Source organism: Phyllostomus discolor, chromosome 8 (assembly GCF_004126475.2).
Source record: "Phyllostomus discolor isolate MPI-MPIP mPhyDis1 chromosome 8, mPhyDis1.pri.v3, whole genome shotgun sequence".
Lineage (NCBI taxonomy): Eukaryota > Metazoa > Chordata > Mammalia > Chiroptera > Phyllostomidae > Phyllostomus > Phyllostomus discolor.
Genome location: NC_040910.2, coordinates 46,096,624 through 46,119,207, shown reverse-complemented (window position 1 = coordinate 46,119,207; position 22,584 = coordinate 46,096,624). Strand labels below are relative to the sequence as shown.

The window sequence follows — 22,584 nt, the reverse complement described above, 5'->3', positions numbered from 1 at the left end:
GTAAACCACACCCCTCTGTGGCCTCAAAGCATCTTCAAGGGCGCTTTGAAGTCACTCCCTTCTGACTCCAAACTTCATATCCCATCTGAAGGTCTCCTTCCAAAGCTGACCCCAGGGCACACCAAAACAAGGTCATGGCCAGGCTCTCTCCACCTGTCCATCCCAGGCCTGGCTTTGGGACCTACCTCTGAACCACTTCCTCCCCCCAGGACCTCCCAGAATCCTTGCTTCTGGCAGGGTCTGGGAGGCCCCAGGGTGTCTGGTTCGCTGGTGGCTTCTCAAGACAGCTGTACAAAGGCCTAAGTGAATGGAGGAGAGAAGCAGAAGCAGGAGTGGGGGACAGAGTAGTGAATAAGGCAGAGTGTGGACAGTATAGAGTCTGGTGTAAGGATTCAGGCAGCCAACTGACCTCTCTGCAAGGCGTGAGGGTCATGGGTCTGCTAAAGTTTGCAGACCTTTCTGGGTAATAAATTCTATCACCCTAAAAAAAAAAAAAACATACCCACACTCAGTCACACCTTGACCCAAGGCTTATTAATGGCATTTTAATGGCTTTCACTGGTGGCAGCAGCATCAAGGGGAGAAGGGGATCAGGCTGGAAAGGGGCAGCCTGCCCCCAGCAGGTCTAGCTGTCTTCTTTCCATTGCAGAGAGGCCAGGAATGTGCGGATTTCCATGGGCTGCAGCGTGATGCTGGCAGGGTTCAGCCGGGAGGGAAAGCGCTTGAGTGTAGGGCCTGGGGAGATGCAGGGGAAGAGTGAGGGGTGCAGACATCCTCTGTGTCACTCCCTCACCCCGTGCTCCCTCCGCTGGGCCTGGACACGGCCATATACCTTCAAATCTGTTCCTAGGCCTCACTACCAGATTCTTCAACTGCCTCCCAGGGGCTAGATATCACTCCCAGCTCCCCAAATCCCTCCCAATGTCTGGCCACTGCTCTCACACCCTCAAGCCCTATCGCAGGGACTGTCAAGCCAACCCCAAGGTTGATGAACAACCCCACCCCACCTCTGAACTAGACACTGACAAAAACTCAAATCTTGTTCTAAAGGCTGCAGGCCAACCTCAGACACCCAAGAGCTGCCACTAGTTTGCTGAACCTACTGAAAACTGTTAAACCCCTAACCTGGATCTGAATACTGACCCAGACCCTAGAGCAGGACCGGGGTCCTGGGCAACACTGCCGCACCTCCCACACAGCCTCCAGCTCCCGGTCACAGGGAGGGGCAAGCACCCACCAATGCTCGGTGTCCACTGGAGCCTGGAGGCACTAGCCCGAAGCTGGTTGGCAGCCAGCGTGGTCTCCTTAAGGTCGATGATGGTGAAGGTAGAGAACAGGTCCTGCGGGGCAGTGGACAGGCGGGCATGACTGGTGTAAAAGCGGGGTTTCCCCTCTCGCCTCTCTAGCTTTTCTCCTGTTTCCTTCCCACCTCTGTCCTCCTCACCCTCAGGTCCAAGGTAACCGGAGAACTCAAGTTGCCGCCCTTGTCCTCCCCTACGGCGAACTGGTGTTCCAAGCGCAGCAGCAGCATTTTACGGCCCCAACGCGCCAGTGTGAGCAGGTGTACATTGGGAGGCAGCTCCCTGCGGAGTCCAGAGAACTGCGGGAAGGAAGCCGGGAGAGACGGGGCGGGGCCAAGCCGAGTTCAGAAGGCTAGGACCCGTAGTGAGGAGAGGGGCTTAGTGGTCACGAGAGCGGGATTTAACCTGGGCGGAACTGGGTTCTGCCAGGAAGGGGAGGGCTGAGCCAATGATGGGATGGGGCAGTGCTGGGTTGGGTGGAGGCCAACCAACCCAAACAGGTGTGGCCGGAGACCCCCAAGAATGAAGCTCGGAGAGGCGGGGCTGGCTGAGGGGCGAGGCCGAGGTGAGGAAGGTGGGGGGTGGAGTGGGCCAGAGCCTGGGGACCCTGTCCACGCCAGATGGACGGGCCTGAGCTGCAACAGGAAGCTAGCTAGATTATGGCCTCCCCAGGACGAGCTGGGAGCAAGCGAGCTGAGTCTCAACTAAGCCTAGAGAGCCCCCCGCCCCTGCCTCAGGCTTCACTCGCTCCTCTCTCTGCTAGCCCGTGCCCCTCACCTGCTTGCGCTGGGCTACCTTCGGGTGGTATGGGATGCCACCGCCCAGGGCCAGCACCACTTGTGGGGCCAGGAGCTCCTTTTCAGCCTGCAGCCGGTGCCCGACAGCAGCAGTCCGGGCCTTATCCAGCAGCACGAGGTGGCGCCCTCGCACCCACAACCCCAGCCCCTCCTCCAGCAGCGGCTCCCCGACTCCACGTTCATCGTCTCTCAGCAGCCTTCGGTGCACCTGCGCGCGAGAAGCCAGGAGAGGATGAGGACACCTCTGGACAATTTTGGGGCCAGAAGTTGTGGAAACTTTAAGAGAAACTGAAGATTGGGGGAATCAAATGAAAATGAAGGTCTGATAGGAGGAACCCCAACAGAAATGCGGATCCTACCTAGTGGAGGACTAGGACCAAGAAGGTAAGGACCTAACGAAAGCCTGGATAGAGCAGGTCAGGACCTGGAGGGGACGCCTGGGTAGGAACTGGATAGAAAGCGTGGAGTAAACTTCTCACATAGGAACGAAGGTCTCAACTTAGTAGGACCCCAGAGGGGTGCTCCTAGCAGAGAACTGGAACAGAAATTGGCTTCAATATCCAGCAGGGGGCCAGAGTGGAACTGGTGGGAGAACTCTAGCTTAGGTGGGGCTCGCACCACTCACCATGAGCTCTACTGAGCCATCTCTCAGGCTGCTGCCCCCCTGGGAACGGTCAGTCAGCACGGTCAGCTGCACATTCCCATCCTGGAGGGGAAGGGGTGAGAGTAAGGAAGCACACTGCCAGCCAGCCACAGCCCCCAGGCAGACCCCACAGGGGATGGTGGACACTGCCAAGGACTCTTGGAAGATGCAAAGAATGAGGGGTGACCCCCTACTTTGAGAAGAGTGCCCGGAAGAGATGGGGAGTGGGGTGGGGGGTACCGTAATATAAATGCGGCTGTTGACTGGATAGTAGTTTCCTGCCACTGGCTCAGTCTGGTTCAGCTCCCAGGTGGGTCGATAATTTCGCCTAGGGAGGGAAGAGGTAGGATTCTGTCAGGCCCAGGCTCTGGCTCCACTTCCCCAGCTCCCCTTTCCCAAGTCGCTCACTCCTCACTCCCGCTTCATCCTCTCCCTCCCACACTCATAGAATCAGCAGATGGCCCCCCCACCCATGAGCCCCAACACACCACAAACCACCCCTCAGTGCTCCCAGTCGCCCCTACCTCCTCTCTAGGATCTCCCGGCCGTTGCTGTCAGTGAAGAAGAGTCCTTTTGTCTCCAGCGGAGTGTCGAAACGACTGATGACTTCCTTCCCCCAGTTATCACTGTACTCGAAGGAACAGCAAGGCTATGAGCCTGGCTTACCCCCACTCTGCGTTGGTCTCCTTCTCTTGGTCCCAGCCTGTGCCACTCACCCTACAGGTATTGGTCCCACTGTCCACTCCAGCTCCAGGTGCCGCTGTCCTGGGTACAGACGAACCACCTGGGAACACCAGGCTGAGAAGTTCTGATGCACCTCCTGCACCAAGGCTGTCTGCAGGCACATTGGGTAGGTGTGAGCCCACACTTGAGCAGAAGTAAACCCTACAAATGTGTTCCCCTGCTGTGAACCTCACAAAGGCCTAGATCAGGGCCAACCCCAGTGATAGCATGAGAACACTGCCTACCTCCCCCACCTGCCCAGGTGTGATGCCCACACATCCCACCAGTCACTGCCACATAATTCCTGAGTGTGGAATACATTCTTGGTACCCACCACTGCCCCATCTTCCCTCCTTAGAATAGGATTCTAGCTGGACATATGGCTACCTAGAATAAAGAACGTATTGTCCAGTATTCCCTGAGGCTACCAGTAGCTATATGACTATGGTCTGCCAATTGGAAAGTGATCAAAGTGGTATGAACATTTCTTGCCCCTTTCCTTCTCCCACTAGCTTGAATATAAACATGATGACTGAAGCTTGAGCAGCCATCTTGGGTCATGAGGTAGAAGCTGAATGTTGAGGAAGGCAGAGCAATAAAATAGAAGGGGCCTGGATCACTATGGAACCACCCTACCTACCCTGGATGGCCCAGCCAGACTTTCTGTTCCCTGGAAAGAACCTGTCTTTAGACACAGTTAATTCGGGTAACTCTTTTACAACAGTAAAACTATATTCTAACCCTGGAATACAGACATTCACCACAACGCGAGTCGTGTCAAAGGTGAATCTTATGCCCTGCCTGGTGTGGCTCAGTGGGTGGGGCATGGTCCCACAAACCAAAAGTTTGCCAGTTCTATTCTGAGTCAGAGCACATGCCTGGATTGTGGGTTTGGTCCCCAATTGGGGCATGTATGAGAGGCAACCGATTAATGTTTCTCTCTCACACTGATGTCTCTCTCCCTCTTTTTCTCTCTCCCTTCCCTTCTCTCTAAAATAAATAAATCTTTTTTTTTTTTAATGGTGAGTCTTACCATTACCTGCCCCATTCCCATCCTGAGAGGAAATGTCAAGAAGAAGCCCCAGGAAACCCCTCAAGTGTGACACTGTTCCCAATCAGATGCTCGCAGAGATAACCTCCCTAACTGAGAATCACCCAAGTGCTATCCGAGTGTGAACTCTCCAATATGCACCCTAGATGTAATCCCACCCTCGCACAGATCCTTGATGAACTCTTCAAGTAGCTCCACCTGGTTCTCCCCACTCACGAACCAAGTGGGAATGCCCTACCACAGTTTCAAAAGCTAAGTATAATACTGACACCCACAGCAGATGTGAATGCCTTTGTATGCCATAGCATACAGAGCTGATGAATATCAGCCCTATGGAAAGGTCCTCAAGTCTTCCCCTCAGATCTTAGCCCTCTGATCTGATGGAGACATAAATCCTTCCCCCACCCCCACCCCACACATTGTACACCACCCTCCCAGGCTCCACACAGCCCACAATGCCCACTCATCATTCTTGGCCCCAGACCTTCACCAGGCGGGTCTGAGCCCAGTGGCTCACGAGCAGTGGTTCCTGTTGGTTGGGTCTGAAGATGTAGGCACCTGAGGCCTGGGTGCTTAGGCTGTTGCCTATACTGGCATTGTACCTGGGGCCGGATTAGGTGAACATCAGGTAAGGAACCCCAGCTCTGTTCCCACCTCCTCCCTGGCCTGGTGGTCCTCCCTCACCAGTAGAAGGCTTGGCGAACAGGCAACAGGAGGTCCTGGTCCAGGTTCTTTATCTCCACCAAGAGCCCCGTGTCAGAGTCAAACCTAGCCCAGATGTGCTGGGCATAAAAGAGGGGGACAGATGTTAATGACCATCTGTTCAGCCACGGGCAGCTTCATCCTTCCTGAGACTCAGGAGAAAACCCTAGAGTCACCCTTGCCTCCTCTCTCACTCCTCACCCCTGACCCTACTGGCAAATCCTAGCAGCTCCACCTTCTACCTTGTCCTCAGTCTGAACACTTCTCACCACCTCCAAGGCCTTCCAGGACTAGTGCTACTGACTCCTTCCTGGTCTCTCCGGGCTGTTCCCTCCCCATAGCCACCCAAATGCACTGTGACCCCCTAAATCCAATCTTCAGGTGGACTGGAGGTCCAGGGCTGCTTGTGCAACTGACAGAAATCACAGTGCCAATGTCCATAAGACTTTTAAAGACCCATGGAAATTTATAAATGTCAATTTCTTTTAGAGCTTTTGTGTCTGCTGCTCCCTGCATGCCTGCTTGAATTCCTCTTCCCCCAAATATCTTCCAAATGGCCACATGGCTCCCATCCTCAAGTCTCTGGCATACCTTCACTTAATCTGCAAGCCCCTACCACCATCAGCTTTGACATATCTGTCAAATGACACCCATGAACCCACTAGGACCGCATGACAGCCTCAGTAGAGGATATTGACTCAAAGCAAGGGCACACAATGGGGCGGCTGGTGGTACTAAACCACAAACACAAGACCCACTGACCCAGAGTCAGTGCAGCTCACCATAACACCCCAAATTTGTCACCAGGGCAGGAAAGAGAATCTGTATGGGGTCTCACCTCATTTTGAATGGTCAAGATATGAGAGGGGGGCCTGATGCGAGGTGAGGACTTGATGCGGGACAAGGGCTTGATGCGGGACGAGGACTTCTGGGCTCTGGGCTGGTAGATGAGAGCCTGTAGGCTCTGGCCAGGCACCTGGGTTACTGAGTAGACACTGAAGCCAAGGGCAGGCACTGAGGCTGAGAAAAGCAGCTCCTGCCTGTCTGAGCTGGGCGCCACCACCACCTCAGGTAAGGGAGAAGGGAAACTGAGTCAAGACTGTGCGTGCACCTATAGACACACACATACAGAAAGGGTCACATTCCAGGAGGGAAGGAGTTCTGGGATGGAAAGAAGAAATTTAGGTGTTGGGTGGGTGGCGGTATAAAGGTGATAGAAATTCTGAGTTAAAGATTGCAGAAAAGAGAAAACAAAAAAGAAAAAAAAATGACTTCCGAGAGGATTCATCAGGTAGAAAAAAACCCACTGGTAGGCTAGAGAGACTGCAGAAGGAGAAAGAAGTGAGGGAATAAGTGGGGGAAGAGATCTTTGAGGCAAGGGAGTGAGGGAAAGACAAGATTTGGAGGGAAGGAAGAGGTTCATGGGAAGAGGCCTTCAATAATGAAGAGGATATTCATAAAGTGGAAAATATTTCATGGGGAGATCCTAAAAACAGACAGATAGATACTCACGGGGGAAGAATGTTCTCAGGAGGTGTTATGTTAAGGGACAGAGGGGGTAGATTCAGAGGAGGGGAAAAAAAGTACTGGGCAGGAGTTACTCGTGGAGGGGCAGGTAACCACGAAGGTGCCCGTGGGGGAGGGAGAAATGCCCATAAGGAGAGGCAGTCACAGGAGGAGCATATTCATGGGAGGAATACTCATCAAATGGGCTCACATCGCTGGGCACAACTGTGCCACTGGGGTCCTTCACAAGGAAAATGTGTTTGCTGACTGGAAGCCGCGCCATCCAATCTACTTTCCGCCCCAAGGGGTTATAAATGGTCACCTGGAACTGGGGCGGGAGGATAAGAGTGAGCATGAGTTACAGTAGGCCTTCTCCGAGCCTACCCACAATGAATAGCAACCACCCTGGGTGATCTAAGCCCCCATGTGGTCTCATCCCACCCCAGCTTCACTGAGCCCCCTGTAATCAGGCCCAGAGGGATCCACCAAAACAATTCAGCTGCTGGCTCCACCTCCTCTTTACCTCTCCAAGTCTCAAGGGACCTACCCACCCCCACCACCCACCACCACCCCACCCAACCCCTGTCCCAGGAGTGGCTTACACTCTTTGCAGTCTGGCTGAGTGGACACAAGCTGATATTGAGGCTGCGGCAGAAAACGAACTCCTCCTTGGAGCCGCTGAACCGTGCCAGCGCATTACTCAGGAGAATCTGGGAAGGACCATAAAGGCACGGGTCTGCTCTGCAAGCCCACTGCACGGTCTCCTCTCCCGCCCCAGGCCCACCCCACAAGCCCTTTCTGGCCCTGCTCCTTTCAGTCTCCACTCCCCCACCCTCTCTAGCCCTTTCGGGCCTTGTGCCATTCCAGCCTCCACCCCTCTCATCCCAAGCCCCACCTCCACAACCTCTTAACAGAAATTTTAAAACACACACATTTATGCATCCAGTAGGTTCATATTCTCTTAATTCACATTTTGAGTGCAAACCTGCTGCCCCATTCCTGTCTCTGCCCTTTGGCCCCAAGCCCTGCCACACACACCTCGCAGGGTCCCCAGCCTGCTGCCAGCTGGCGTGCGTAGTCATTTGCTACATGTTGTTTGGAGGTCCCACTGACTGCATCGTGGTGCTGAAGCACAGCCATTGCCTCATCTGCAGACAGATGGTGGTGAGCGAGTGGTGAGCCAAGTGGAGTTTCTGCAGGACTCTGAGCCCAGGGAGATGCGAAAGGTCATGTGCAGGGTGGGCAGGGTTTTTCAGGGCTTTCTGAAGGGACTCAAGGATGTGGCTGTGGTCTGATGTCCAGCTTGAGCCCCACCCACAACCCCCCCATCAGCCAGACACCTACTGAGGGGCACACTGTCTCCAGAGCCATAGGGTCCCACGTTGGCCGCCGGACCTGCCAGTGCTTCCAGCTGGTTGCATACCTTGCGGGCAAGGAGTATGTTGAGGCATGGGGCCTGTCGAGTCCCCCCTTAGAGACAAGTGCCCACTTACCTGCAGGAAGTTATAGCTGAGGCGTTCGTAGCGTTTGAGGGCTGGCCGGCTAGAAAAGTAGCCAGTCCAGAACTGGTGGGGGCCATCTGCATACGGGAAGAAGTCATCCTGTTTCACCGACCTGCAGAGGCATTGAGGGCAGGGTCACTATCCACAGGACATGCCAACCCTCCCTAGCTCCCAGGCTCCCAAATACCAGGTGAGGTTGGCCTTGTTCAGCTCCCAGAGGTAACAGGCTGGAGTAGAGTAGAGAACATTGACACGGCTCCCATTGGCCTGCTGCTGGGGGAAGGTGTACATGTGTGAGCCCTCGGGGTTTGCAACTTCCCGGAGCTGGGCCCACGGGTATGGAACTCATAGGCACATTTATGCATCCAGTGGGTTCATATTCTCTTAATTCACATTTTGAGTGCAAACCAATAACCAATGTGAAAATGCATTTTGGCCAAACCTAAATATTACCAGCCTGCAAAGAATTCAGTGATATAAGAGTAGATCTGAAATTTTACTAAACTTTTTAAATAATTTCAATTTTACTATTAAAAACTTCTGTGAAAAATCTAAGTACAACATATAGAGCAGGAATAATCATTTCTCAGCACTATCAGGTTACTGCCAAATAACACAACTGTTATACTAAATAAAGACTCACTTTCAACTCAAGGAAGCAGAGGAACAAGAAGGTAACTTCTTCCATGAGAAAAGGGTGTTTGTACCAGTGCCTGGTACACAGTAGGTGCTCATTCACACACTTAAGTGAATGAAGGGAAGTGCATGGGACCACATGCCTTTATGTGCACACACATCTACACTTCCGTGCACACAGTCATATACACAGTTACACACACAGACCCATAGATGCATTGTATTCATTCTGCAATCACTGTATTCTTCAACATGCTCGGATCACTGATGTAATCTAGAACCAGAGGCCAACCCTGCTGTCATGGAACTCACAGGCAAGTGCAGAAGAGAGACTGAACAGATAGTCAGTTGATTACAATCAGCCTGGATGTGACAGATATTTGTGAAAACTGGTATGAGTACAGAGGAAGAGCAAGAGCTCCACCGGCAGGGTTCCTGGAGGAAGAGACATTGCAGCTGGTATCTCAAAGGAGGAGCAGAATGTTTTCAGCCCCAAAGAGTAATATTAATAGACTCCCAGCCAAAATGGAGGCATAGGCAGATACACTTTGCCTCCTCATACAACCAAAGAAGGACAACAACAAATTTAAAAACAAAAAAACAACCAGAACTGACACAAAATCAAACTGTATAGAAGTCCAACAACCAAGGGGTTAAAGAAGAAACATTCTTCTAGACTGGTGAAAGGGGTGGAGACGGGCAGCCAGAGCAGAGAGGATGAGTGGCAAGATGGTGGCTGGTGGTCCCACATTTGCATAAGGATAAACCAAGAGAAACAAATGGGGAATGAGACAGACTGCACAACCCAGGGTTCCAGCACAGGAAAAGTAAACCTCAAAACCTCTGGCTGTAAAAACCTGTGGGGATCACAGCAGCGGGAGAAACTCCCAGCCTCACAGAAGAGTTCATCAGAGAGGCCCGCAGGGTCCTAGAATGTACACAAAACCAGCCACCCAGGAATGATCACCAGAAGGGCCCAATTTGCTTGTGGGTGACAGAGAAAGTGACTAAAAGCTGGCCAAGAGGGAGCAAGCAGCATTGTTCCCTCTCTGACCCCTCCCCCACATATAGCACCACAACACAGCAACCTGAGTTATGCCACCCTGGCCAATACCTAAGCCTCCTCCCCTTACAATGTAATAGCTGCTCTGAGATTAAGAAATATGCCCCAAGCCCTGGCTGGCATAGCTCAGTGGATTGAGCGCGGGCTGCGAACCAAAGTGTCACAGGTTCGATTCCCCGTCAGGGTACATGCCTGGGTTGCAGGCCATGACCCCCAGCAACCACACATTGATGTTTCTCTCTCTCTCTCTTTCTCCCTCCCTTCCCTGTCTAAAAATAAATAAATAAAATCTTAAAAAAAAAAAAAAAGAAAAAGAAATATGCCCCAAATGAAAGAACAGATCAAAACTCCAGAAATAAAAGAAAAATATACAGGGAACCAAAGGTGAAGGGAAAAAAAACAGGACTCAAATCAACAATCTGGAGCAAAAGGAAGAATAAACATTCAACCAGAACAGAATGAAGAAATAAAAATTAAAAAAAAAAATAGCCCCGGCTGGTGTAGCACAGTGGATTGAGTCCCAGCCTGCAAACCAAAGAGTCACCAGTTCAATTCCCAGTCAGGGCACATGCCTAGGCTATGGACCAGGTCCCCAGTAGGCGATGCACAAGAGGCAACCACACATTGATGTTTCTCCCTCTCTTTCTCTTTCCTTTCCCCTGTCTCTAAAAATAAATAAATAAAATATTTTTAAAAAACAAAACAAAAAAATGAGGAGAGGCATGGGAACCTCCAGGACAACTCTAAAAGTTCCAATATCCAACTCATAGGGGTACCAGAGAAAAAAGATTAAACACAAAGATTAACAGATTAAAAACTTAATTAAAAACTTATTTTAAAAAATAATGAAGGAAAACTTTCCCTTCAATCTGGTGAAGGGAATAGACATGCAAGTCCAGGAAGCTCAGAGAATCCCAAAGAAGTTGAACCCAAAGAGAAACACAAGACACATCATACTTATATTACCCAAAATTAAAGATAAGAAGATAGTCTTAAAAGCAGCAAATGAAAAGAAGAGAGTTACCTACAAAGGAGTTCCCATAAGACTATCAGCTGATTTCTCAAAAGAAACCTTGCAGGCTTAAGAAGGGGCTGGAAAGAAGTATTCAAAGTCATGAAAAGCAAGGACCTACATCCAAGACTATTCTATCCAGCAAAGCTATCACTTAGAATGGAAGAGCAGATAAAGTGCTTCCCAGATAAGGTAAAGTTAGAGGAGTTCATTATCCCCAAGCCCTCATTATACGAAATGTTAAAGGGACTTATCTAAGAAATAGAAGATCAAAAATATGAACAGTAAAATAACAACAAACTCACAACTATCAATAACTGAACCTAAAAACAAAAACAAAAACAAACTAAGCAAACAACTAGAATAGGAACAGAATCATAGATATGGAGATCACATGGAGGGTTATCAGTAGGGAGGGGGAGAGGGGAGAATCAGGGAAAAGGTACAGGGAAAAAGAAGCATAAATGGTAGGTACAAAATAGACAAGAGGAGTTTAAGACTAGTATGGCAAATGGAGAAGCCAAAGAACTTATATATGTATGACCCATGGACATGAACTAAGGGATGGGGGGTGGGGGGAATGCTGGTGGGACGGGGGGTGCAGGACCGAGTGGTTTAAAGGGGAGAAAAAAAATGGGACAACGGTAATAGCATAATTAATAAAATATTCCTTAAATAATAATAATAACCAAAAACCATAATACTTATTATTTACCTAGCTCTGTTCTAATAGATCTGTGTAAATGAAATCATTAAACTCTCATCCAGAGCCCTATCAGGTGAGAACAACCATTATGCCCATTTTCTGGATAAGAATACTGAGGCACTGAGTGCTAAACATTTCTCAAGGTCACAGAGCCAGCAAGTGGCAGAGCCAGGATTTGAACTGAGAGATTCCCATTTCCATAGAATGGAGTGGGCAAAGGAGCCATCAGTGGCAAGAACAAAACTAAGAAGGTGTGACATCCTGGCAGCCTAGGAACATGGTATTTGCAAGAGGAAGTGATCAGGGTGTTCAGGCCCCTCAGAGGCATGGGAGGACTGAGAAGTGTCTGCTGGAGGCCCTTGGTGATGTTACTGAGAGCTGTTTTGGTGAAACAGCAATGCAGGGAGTGAGTGGAAGGTGAAGACATGGAGACTATGCTGGTAGACAACTCTGAGGATGGAAGCGATGAGAAGGGACACCTTAAATGGAAGAGGGGCAACAAGGCTCTGTGCTGATGGGACAGTGACTGCCTGCCCACACAGCCACAGGCCGCTTCAAGGGCCACGCCAACACATTCATGCTAGGCACAATTATGGTCATCCAAAAATGTCCATGTCCTAATACCAGCAACATGCAACATGGCAAACAGAAATTAGGTTTGCAATAGGAATTAAAGCTCTTAATCGGATGATCTTAAAAAAGAGATCATCCTGGATTATCTGGATGACCCTAATGTAATCACAAAGATCTTTAAAAATAGAAGAGGGAAGGGGGAAAAGTGAGGGTGAGAGAAAGAGATGTGATGACGAAGCAGGATCAGACTTTGAAGATGGAGGAAGGGCGCCATGAGCCAAGCAGTATGGGTGGCCTCTGGAGAATGAACAAGGCAAGGAACCTTTCCCCTAGAGCTTCCAGGAGGAATGCAGCACTGCCGGACCTTGATTGTAACATAGTGAGGCCTGTGTCAGACTTCTGACCTAAAGAACTATAAGATAATGTATTTCTGTTGTTTTGAGCCACTAAATGTATGGTGTTTATTTAATTATAGGAGCAAAAGTAAACTAAGAGAGCACCCATAGCTACTCATCTGACCAAAGGCCCAGGGATACAAGCACGCATGTGCACACAGAGTCGGGGCACACTCACCTGGGCATTGACCAACCGAATAAGCTTATCGAGGTTCTTGAACCATATATTGGCATTCTCATATTGGAAGTCTGAACCCATGGTCATCACAGTGTGGCTGGTGCGGTAGAGCTGGCCCTACAGACAGAATGGGGGTGTCCTCAGGCCAGAGTGTCCTGGCCATCCCTGTGTCTTCATATACATGTGGTCAAGTGTGGGCGCACAGTGGCATGGCGACAGAGGTGTGTGGAAATGTGTGACATGGGACCATAAGGACATGAGTAAAAATAGCCACAAGTTGCCCTGGCTGGGTAGCTCAGTTGATTAGAGTATCACTCCAATAAATCAAAGTGGCAGGTTTGATCCTCAGTCAGGACATATATGGATCAACAATGAAGGCATAAATAAATGTAACAACAAATCGATGTTTCTCTCTCTCCCTTTCTCTCTCTTTAAAATTAATTTTTAAAAATAGCCACAAGTGCCCTGGCTGGTGTGACTCAGCAGATTGAACACTGGCCTGCAAACCAAAAAGTCACTGGTTCGATTCCCAGCCAGGGCACATGCCTGGTTTGTGGCCCAGGTCCTCAGTGGGGGGCATGCAAGAGGCAACCAATCAATATTTCTCTTAAGCACGGATGTTTCTCTCCCTCCCTTCCCCTCTCTAGAAATAAATAAGTAAAATATTTTAAAAAACAGCCACAAGTTATTAAGTCATTCTCTTGGGCCTGCCACAGACGAGAGCACTTGAAGCACTGTGCCACGCTATCTCATGGCAATAGTGAGTGCGTGCAGTGGTGAAGGGCCCACACACTTCTAATCAGGAACACGCAAATCCAGAGGGAGGGCATGGTGAGGGTGAATGGAATATTATCTTCCTCTTAGGGTATGAGGAAGTGTGTCAGGGAATCAGTCCCCAGGCTGTGGGAAGGGTCTAATGCATTATATACCTAGTCTTCCAGGTCTAGGCACTAGGGTTACCTGGGCTGTAGCTAAATCTAGGAAGTAATCGACCAGTTGTTTGGCATTGTACTCTGGGCTGCGAGGATCCTCCACGATGGGCTTGTCAGCACACAGGGCGTCCCAGCAAAGATGGTCCGGTGGGTTGTACACGTTGGGGAGCACACCTGTGGGCCACACCAGGCTCAGGGTGGTCCAGGGCTCCAGACCTGTCCTGGGGTCAAAGCTTGCCATGCCCCACCCAAGTCAGACTTCAGAATTTTCGGGGGCCCAGTGCAAAGTGCAAACGCTGGGCCCTTAGTCATAAATTATTAAAAGTTTCAAGATGATGACAGCAGAGTGTAAAATCAAGCCCAGGGCTCTTCTGAGCATGGGGCCCTCAGTGACGGCACAAGTCACATGCCTTTGGGGCTGGACCTGCCCCCACTTATCTACCCCCTTACTGATGAAGAGGTCAGCAGCTGGGGGTTTCAGGCTGGCACTGGCCCGCCACACCTGCTCCATCTCTAGATTCTTCTTCCGCACCCACTTATCTTGATAATCCAGGCGCCCGAAGAAGAAGCCGTCAAAACCCATCTGGAAGTGGGGCAGAATGAAGAGTGGGAAAAAGGGCAGGATGACTAAGTGCCCAGCCCTCTCACCACCACCTGCCAGCCACCTCAGCATGGGAGGCGTGGGTCAGAGCACAGAGGAAAAAGCAGGTCTGAAACCAGGGAGGCCTCTGGTGCATTTGGAAACTCAGGGAAGGGTTAAAATGCACCCTAGGAAAGCTGAAAGTGGATGGGTCCAATGCTAGAACCCATCTCTACCTTCCAGAAAGGGAGCCTGACTCAAGGAGACCTTCTCCCTTCTGCAGGCTGAGCATTAAGGGGTCATGGCAGTAGTCAAGAAGCCTCTTGCAAAGCAGGACAAACCTCTACCCACTACCTGGCTTGGGGAGGAGCTAGGACTCTAGCAAATGGGGCAGCATCAGGATAGGAGGAGTTGCCAGCTGCAGGGGCTGGTCACCCTGGACTATGGAAGAGAGGGGCCAAGGCCAGAGCAGAAAAGGAGTAAGTCACCAAGGGCAGGGTCTCAAGAGGTCAGAGAGACAGGGAACAGAGCCTGGTCTGTGTGAGCTTGCAGAGAAGGGCTGGGCTTGAGGGGCTGGGCTTGAGGGGCCGTGCAAGGAGTCAAAGTGAGTGAAGGGGTGGGTGCAAGGGAAGTGGGGAAAGCACCTGCGCGAACAGTGAGGCGTGCTCTCGAGAATGGCCGAAGGGGTCGACGTGCCAGGCCACACGGGGGCGCCCGTCATTGCCAAAGGTGTCCTCCAGGAAGCGCAACCCTAGTGTCATCTGGTCTATGATGGCTCCATAGTGGGTGGCTGCCTCATCACTCATCACCCAGCCACCATTGGCAAACTCGAGGCGCCCTGTGCCAGAGGGGTAAAATCTGGGTAGGTTGTCAGGGCGAGGAGTGGGGCTGAGGCTGGCAATGCATGACATGAGAAGATCTGCCTGCATGCCCAGGCCTGAAAGGAGAAGAGGGGTCTCTCCCAGGCCAGTGTACCCAGATATAGAGCAGAGGGCCCCCTGCATGCCAGGCTTCCCAGAGGATCCACTGGAGGTGGAGCCTTGTAGGATGCATACGAGTTCTACAAATAAAGGGAAATTCCAGGCAGGCAGTCACATGCACATTCAGTCTACACATAGCATGATAAAATCTCAGAAGCCACAGTAGCAGAAACAGTAGTTAGGCTGGGCTTCCTCTTTTCACTTCCTTGGGGAAGCTTACCCTGGCGCACCAGGTCCCGCACAACATCCTGTGTTGCATTTGTCTGTTGATGCCACCAACGGGAGAAGAAGGCCATCTCCACATAGACAAAGCGGCGAGTGGGCTCCGCCAGCAAGGAAGAGATGACAGAGTCTAGGATGTACTGTACGCCCCCATGTTGGATGCTATTATAAACTGTGGGCACAGAGGTCAGGCAATCAAGGATCAGCAAGTCACAGGGAACATTCCTAGACAGCCCTGTTCTTGCGCAGGGCCAGACCTCTCACTGACACCAAGCATGCACTCAGACCACGCTGTCATATCAATGGCCATTCACTAGCTGGGCATAGCCCCCACCCTAATATCCAGGACCCAGAAAGGATTTGAAGGGCTCAGAGGAGTCATGGGAGTCCCAGGCGTCAGTCCCCACCCTCTACTCACTGCCATAAAAGTACTGGTCCACTGTCTTGAGCCAGCCCACGTCATCATGTGTGTGGGCCACCAGGTGAACGTTCAGCATGTCCGGCTGCACCGTGGGGCATGTCTGCACAGACACCCCAAATGCACACTCACACACCCTGTCCCTTATCCCAAGGTTAAGAGGCAGGCTGAGGTGGGAGTGGGGATGGAGGGCATAAGGTAACTGGATCTAGAGGTGAGTGACTCAGAGAGGTCCCTTCCAGGGAGGAAGCACACATAATTGTGTGCACAGAGACAACTCCCTAGTGGCACAATTCCTCAAGGCTGCTCTCATTCACACCCTGGGAAAATAATAATAGTAGTAACTAATGTTTATTAAGTATTTGTAAGCACCAAGCAGCCACCTTGCAAGATGGGGACAGTATTATCTCCAGTTTTCAGATGAGAACACTGAGATCAGAGAAGTGTAGTGACTGGCCCACACAGCCAGGAAGTGGCGGAGCCAGGCTCGAACTCCAGGCCAGCTGACTCCAGAGTTCCAGTTCTCAACCAGCACCATCTCTCCCCTGCCCCCGCCCCCACACACATACACGCGCCCAATCACACAGTTGAGTGCATGCAAAGTCCAGGCAAGCCGAGCCGGAGAAGCAAGGAGGCAGGTACAGGCAGCCCCATTCTCACAGAGACGCACAAAGCCAGACCTCTCACTCACACCAAGCACGCATTCAGATCACGCTGTCATATCAGCAACCATTCACTAAGCACTCACAGAACAGACCCACCCACCCCTCCGGACCCTACTCAGGGCTTCTCTCTGACTTGTGGACAATTCCGCTCGCGGCCCCGCTCACCTCGTATCCCGCGGCCCGAGCGCTAGGCGCAGCTAAGAACAAAAATAGTAAAGAGAGAGGGGGCATCGGTGGCCCCACTGCACCCCGGCCGCCGCCAGCGCGGACTCTAGAAGGCCGCGCGTCGACTCCCATTGCCCCGCCACCACCTCAGCCGCCGCCACTACTGGCTCCAGGGGGTTCTCCGCCAGACTCTGGCCGGGAAAGGGCCCGCCTCCAGAACCCGGCCTGGCCAATGGGCGCTTGTGGGGGCGGGGTTATGACGCAGTTCCGCTCGCAGTGGGACTGAGGCCTTGGCTCTGGGGGTGCTCCTTGGGGCACCGAACATGTTCCACCTTCGGGCTGCTGGTTTGACCACAGGACCCTTTAGCGTAATGCCGCCTACGTGTGGACTTGTAGTGTCCCTTTGTCCCCGTAAGCGGAGAGGGCTCAGATTTTCCTACTGGTGCCGGGTTGGCCTAGACGGTAGAATGAGTGCATGGTCCTAAGGTGTTCCATTAACCTTCGAGGCTAGGGTCCTGGAGAGACCTCGCACGGCTAGGAGCTGGGGTTAACGGGGGTTCTGTCCAGTGAAATGGGGATTGAGACGTTGGGTAAAGCAACCCTTGGAGTGCTGGGGGTGGGAGGCAACCAGCCTGATTGGGAGAATTCGTGTTTGTACACGCAGACCCAGGAAAAACCCCAAAACTGAAAATCTAACTCCTAATAGGAGGGCGGGAAAAGACCAAAGAAAGAAAAAAGGCCCCTTGGCCCCTCTAAGGTGGTCATTGATGAAGATTAAGGATAACTTACATAGGAGGCATGTCTTGGGTGTCAGCAAGAGGATTCCTGCGCTGCTTAGCAGGTGCCAAATAGTTATATAGCTTAAATGGGGGGAACATCATGGATAATACTACATGAATGCTATCAGGTATGGAAATTACTTCATGGGCTTGAACAGTTCAGGACAACAACCTGTTTCTGAAACCAGCACGTAGCAGGAGGCAAGAAGGGAAGGGTACTGATTTATGTTAGAATGAACATCAAGTATGATCAGTCTTTAAGGGAGGTTTGCAGTAATCAATTTCTGCATTCTGGCCCAGGTCCAGCAGAGGTCACATCACGGAACAGTCTCTCCACACTCTACTTCTTATGACCAGCTCTTAGAGTTTCACATGACTGCCTCTTCCCTGAGGCACCCTGAGTAGTCAGTGAGGGGCTTCAGTAGCAGGGAGGTAGCTCTCTTAGTTGCCAACTGACCTCACTGGAAACACAGTCTGCACCAACAGTGCAGACAATGAGTACAGACACATACAAGAGACAAATTAAAAGAAGCAGTCCAAATATCACTGACAACTTTTTCCACCATGCTTCCCCCCACTCCCCAGGACCCAAACTAGTGAGTTAATAAGTCAGTCACCTAAGTGTGGGGCTGGGTCATGCAAGACATTTACTTGAGTTTTCATATGTGCTAACAAAGAAGAAATATTAATAGATTCATCTGGTATAAGAACACAACATTCAGTTTGGATGATCGCATAGCCCCCATCCCATACACACACACACACACACACACACACACCTGTAAATGGATGCTACAGGAACGGCAGAAAGTCTAAGGTCAGAAAGACAGGTATCTAGTAGGGACCTGAATCGGTAGATCTATGAGAATTACATGTCTAGTCTGATCTTTAGGCGTTAATGTAGCTCCAGTGTTGGGAACTTGCCAGGCTGTGTAAACCACAATTGTTGGTCAGGAAGAAGTGGTGCTCTCTGGTACTAAGGAGGTGAATAAAAGGGAGGGTATATTAGATCAGGACCCCTACCTTCTCCCCTCTTTCAAGGTGCATGTACCAATCCACATAGAGCCTGTCTCCATGGGTCTTGACTTACTTCAGGATAACAGGTCCTACGGGAAAATGAGTAGCTCCTCCCCTACCAGAGACATGAAGTACCTGAACCATCCCAGCATAACATCCCATCAGAGATTCTAGTAAATGGTCCATGCTCCAGGGACAACAGGGCCTGGTGTCCTCAGTGTCTTGGTCCACTGGTCCATGGCAAATGCCAGGACTTTTCTTTGTTTGTCACACTTTTACCATACTGGGTGCCTCATTTGAGTTCCCAGCCTGGCATCTGGAGCAATAAGCCCCACAAACTGGTCATTTCAGTGTATTAACACTTGGGGAAACACCTTTGTATACCTGGTCACAGTAGGTTTTCCAGTTAGTAATTTTATCTGTTTAGGACACCATTTTTCTGTTCCACCAACCCAGCTGCCTGTGGTTTATAGGGGAGATAGAACCTGCATTCAATAACTAACTGTATTGACCAGGAGTATTTAAAAGGCAGCCCAGCCCTGCCTCCTTAGCTATGTGCTATCCTGTTAAGGTACTATCACCTTTTCACATCTTTTGGTGTACTATCTGCAGTGTCCACCGATGGTTCAGTTGATGAAAGTATTTTTTCAATATGTTACTTATTTATTTTTAGACAGAGGGGAAAGGTAGGAGAAAGAGAGGGAGAGAAACATCAATGTGTGGTTGCCACTCATATGCCCCCTACCAGGGACCTGGCCCACAACCCAGGCATGTGCCCTGACTGAGAATTGAACCAGCAACCCTTTGGTTCGCAGGCTAGCGTTCAATCCACTGAGCCACACCAGCCAGGTCTAAAGTGTATATTTTTACCAAGGCATTTGATGCCTCCCATGCATCAAACCCACAACCCAGGGATGTGCCCTGACCTAGAATCAAACTGGCAACCCTCTGTTTTGCAGAGTGACACCCAACCGAATCACACAGGTAAGGGCTGAGTTATTAGTTCTTAACAATTATATTTAGGTTTGCCCACAAAAACTTCATGAGATTTTAGACAAAATCAGCCCATATTCTTTTTTTTTAAATTCAGCCCATATTGTTATTAGTTTTGCTGACAAATTTATAAGCCTAGGTAAAATAAAGGCATCAAATTTAACTCTGATAACTCTAAAGAGATGTCTGTTTTAATTAAACCAATACACTTAAACTAGCTTTAATATCAAATATTTTCCCAGATCATGTGATTCTGAAAAGCATTTGGGTTAGTTTCTGAATCTCTGAGAATTTTAGAATACCCAATCTTAATTTATATAAGCACTTAATTCCTTTAAACCAAACATAGCTCTTTTGTAAGTCAGCAATACCATTTTGAAGTAGAAAATAACACACAAACATAACACAAATATAGATACATATGAACATACAGGTGCAGAGACCTCATGGTTTCCAAAAAAGGGTGGAATCTGTTTAAAGGACCTTCCTCCCTGCTCCGCCCCCTGCCTTTATCAGCCAGTCCTGATGCTAACAGAGTTCCTTTTCCAGTTTCAGTTCTTCTCTAATGTTCTAAGCCCATCTTTTGTCTCTAGGAGGGCATCTGTGACCAGCCAAACCAATCATAAGAGGGACCAGCCTACAGTAACAACCATAAATTTTCCTGCCTTGCTGCAGTGCAGTTCCTTAAAGATGTACATAAAAATAGTCAGCGTTTTTAGAGCATCCCTGTATTCATATTCCAGTCCCCATGTATCTAACATACAGGCCACCCCTCCACACAGAGGTCAACAAGTCAGATTGATCCCCTTTCCCAAAGGCCATTTTTTTGGTCACCTGGCTGGCTGGCCAATTTTTAGTACATGCAGACCCAGGCGAAAGCCCCAAGATTGAAAATCTACCTCCATAAGCAGCACAGGGTGGAGAGAGACCAATGAAAGAAGCTGCCACTCCACTCTGGTAATTAATAGTTTAAGGGAAACTGACATAAAGGTGTGTCTTAAGTGGCTGCAAGTTGAAATCAATCCCCATGATGTTTGGCAGGTGCCAATGAATTATATAGACTAAAGGAAGGAATATCCATACATACTAGTACATGAATGCTACCAGGTATGAGAATTTACTTCACATGCTTGACCATGTCAGGACAACCTTTTCAAAAACCAGCATGTAGCAGGAGGCAAGAGAGGGGTGTTGACTTGTGTCAAAATAAACATCAAATACAATCACAAGGGGGCTTTACAGTAGCGATCTCCTCCTTCTAACCCAGGTCCTGTTCTTGGGTCTGGCAGCAGTCCAATCTCTCCTCCACAGCAGGGGAAGCCTCAATCTTTCATGCCTTTCTGATTCCCTGTCTGTCCATCTAGCTTACTGACATTATCTCATTCCTTTGATAAAAAGTCAAAGCCCAGATTCCTAAGGTCAGCAAGCCATCTGCTGTGTTGTCAGAAGGGGGTCACTGTCCTATCCCCAACAGCTGACTTAAGGCAGGAAGCCTGTGAATAAGCAAGTGAACCACCAGAAGGCTCCAGACTGGGACCTCACCACAGGACTAAGTAAAGGAACTGAAGCCCTTCTAGGACAGCACCCACAATGCACAGAAGAAGTCTCAGAGAATACCCAGAATGCAAAACTTTATTATTAACTGGTTTCAACAAGAAAATGAGTGGGTACACCTAGAAATATGGCCAGGTTCTCCCCCAGCAGCAGGCAGGGTGGGAAAGGCAGGCAGGAGCAGTAGGCCCAGGGCATTCCCCTCTCTGCCCCAGCAGAAGTGGGACCAGAGGGAAAGGTCCAGGTTTCTTCCATCCAGCTGTGGACCCTGCGACTACCTCACCCAGGAGAGCTCAGGACAGCCAGCAGCTGAGGGTAGGAGGCTGAGCAGCCAAGGATCAACCCTGGAGGGAGGTGTATAGAGAGGTCCAGGATGCGACCCCTCTAGGCTGACATCACCAAGGAGGTGTCATGGGCTGAGGGTTCTGCAGATACGACATCACCACGGCAGAAATAGACAGCCTAGGACCAGAGAGAGGTGTCAGTCAGGATGAGTAAGCTTGGGTCCTCCCTCCCCTTATCAGGAGTCCCTCCTTCTCCAGGCCCAGCCTCACATGAAGCTACTCATCATTTGCTTAGTGTCTTCAGAGCTCCGGGAGTTGGCGAAGCTGATGAAGGAGCAGTAGACAGCAACCCAGGCACACCACTTCAGCTGGGGAAAGGCAGGTGGATGACCAGATTAGGTCAGTGGAAGACAAGGGGCATTCCCACGCACGGATTCCAACACACTGGCTCCAGCTGGTGCAGCTTGAACCTTGTCTCCCGGCCTCCAGGAATTCCTCAGTCCCATCTACCCAGAGCCTACTCCAAGTACAGTTTTCCCTCAGGCCTAAAAAGACTGCTGGCCTTTTACATACCCCATCATGCTAAGGACCCCACCCTTTCTACACTATCCCTTCCAAGTCGCCTTAGAGTCTGGTCCCACCCTCACACCAACCTCCCACGTACCCACCACGACCCGGATCCCTGGTTTCCCTCACCGCCTGGCTTTCTCCGTCCAACTTACACCCTAGCCCCGCCCCCTCAGCGCCAGCCCCACCTCGTTCCGAACCCGCCCCCGGCCTCGCAGTTGGGCGGAGATATGCAGCCATGCCCACCTTGAGCATGAGGCCGCACATGCTGAAAATCATGCCGAGCAGGTTCATGTAGTCCGGCGTCGGGTCATCCAAAGCCGGGTTACATTCGCTCGGCGGAGGCTTGTACCTGCGGCACGATCGAGGTCAAAGGCACTCGTGCCCCGCCCCCAGGATGAACAAGCGCTTCCCTAGGTTCCGACCCACAGCCCGAACCACTTTCCCATGACGCTAGGGTTCTCACCTCAGCACTTTATTCGGCCTCCGTGGGTCAGACATATTGTTCGCAGACATAACGAGGCGGAGATCGCGCCTCTTCCGCGGCGGGAGTTGCCCTTTCCGGCACGGAAACGGAAGGTAGTTTTTACAGTAACACCCGCAGCCCTCGCGCTTCTGTTCCTATCGGCGGGAGGCCAGGACT

The 22,584-nt window shown here is 50.6% G+C and overlaps 2 protein-coding genes across 6 annotated transcripts; both read right to left on the bottom strand.

Annotated features, from left to right (window-relative positions):
* Positions 1-515: 515 nt before the first annotated feature.
* MAN2B1 (mannosidase alpha class 2B member 1) lies at positions 516-16,951 on the bottom strand. Of its 4 annotated transcripts, none has more exons than XM_028520336.2 (24): positions 16,751-16,951; positions 15,921-16,023; positions 15,501-15,674; positions 14,945-15,138; positions 14,171-14,303; positions 13,749-13,894; positions 12,789-12,905; positions 8,413-8,495; positions 8,217-8,337; positions 8,068-8,146; positions 7,762-7,871; positions 7,326-7,433; positions 6,935-7,051; positions 6,056-6,283; positions 5,200-5,297; positions 5,000-5,117; positions 3,458-3,576; positions 3,266-3,367; positions 2,982-3,069; positions 2,724-2,804; positions 2,079-2,306; positions 1,445-1,600; positions 1,238-1,340; positions 516-735 (listed from the first exon to the last, which is right to left on the bottom strand). In XM_028520336.2, the coding sequence occupies exons 1-24, from the start codon at positions 16,880-16,882 to the stop codon at positions 626-628; spliced, it is 3,048 nt and encodes a 1,015-aa protein (XP_028376137.1). In that variant the 5' UTR covers positions 16,883-16,951; the 3' UTR covers positions 516-625. The 4 variants fall into 4 exon arrangements, with proteins under 4 accessions (XP_028376137.1, XP_035888341.1, XP_028376135.1 ...); XM_036032448.1 differs by having other exon boundaries at positions 7,326-7,430; positions 7,759-7,871; positions 8,413-8,498; positions 16,751-16,940; XM_028520334.2 differs by having other exon boundaries at positions 8,413-8,498; positions 16,751-16,940.
* Positions 16,952-21,150: 4,199 nt separating this feature from the next.
* On the bottom strand, positions 21,151-22,528 carry WDR83OS (WD repeat domain 83 opposite strand). 2 transcript variants are annotated; one of them, XM_028520182.2, is made up of 4 exons: positions 22,408-22,528; positions 22,188-22,293; positions 21,645-21,742; positions 21,151-21,552 (listed from the first exon to the last, which is right to left on the bottom strand). In XM_028520182.2, the coding sequence occupies exons 1-4, from the start codon at positions 22,455-22,457 to the stop codon at positions 21,486-21,488; spliced, it is 321 nt and encodes a 106-aa protein (XP_028375983.1). In that variant the 5' UTR covers positions 22,458-22,528; the 3' UTR covers positions 21,151-21,485. The 2 variants fall into 2 exon arrangements, with proteins under 2 accessions (XP_028375983.1, XP_035888340.1); XM_036032447.1 differs by lacking the exon at positions 21,151-21,552 and having other exon boundaries at positions 22,130-22,293.
* Positions 22,529-22,584: the final 56 nt, after the last annotated feature.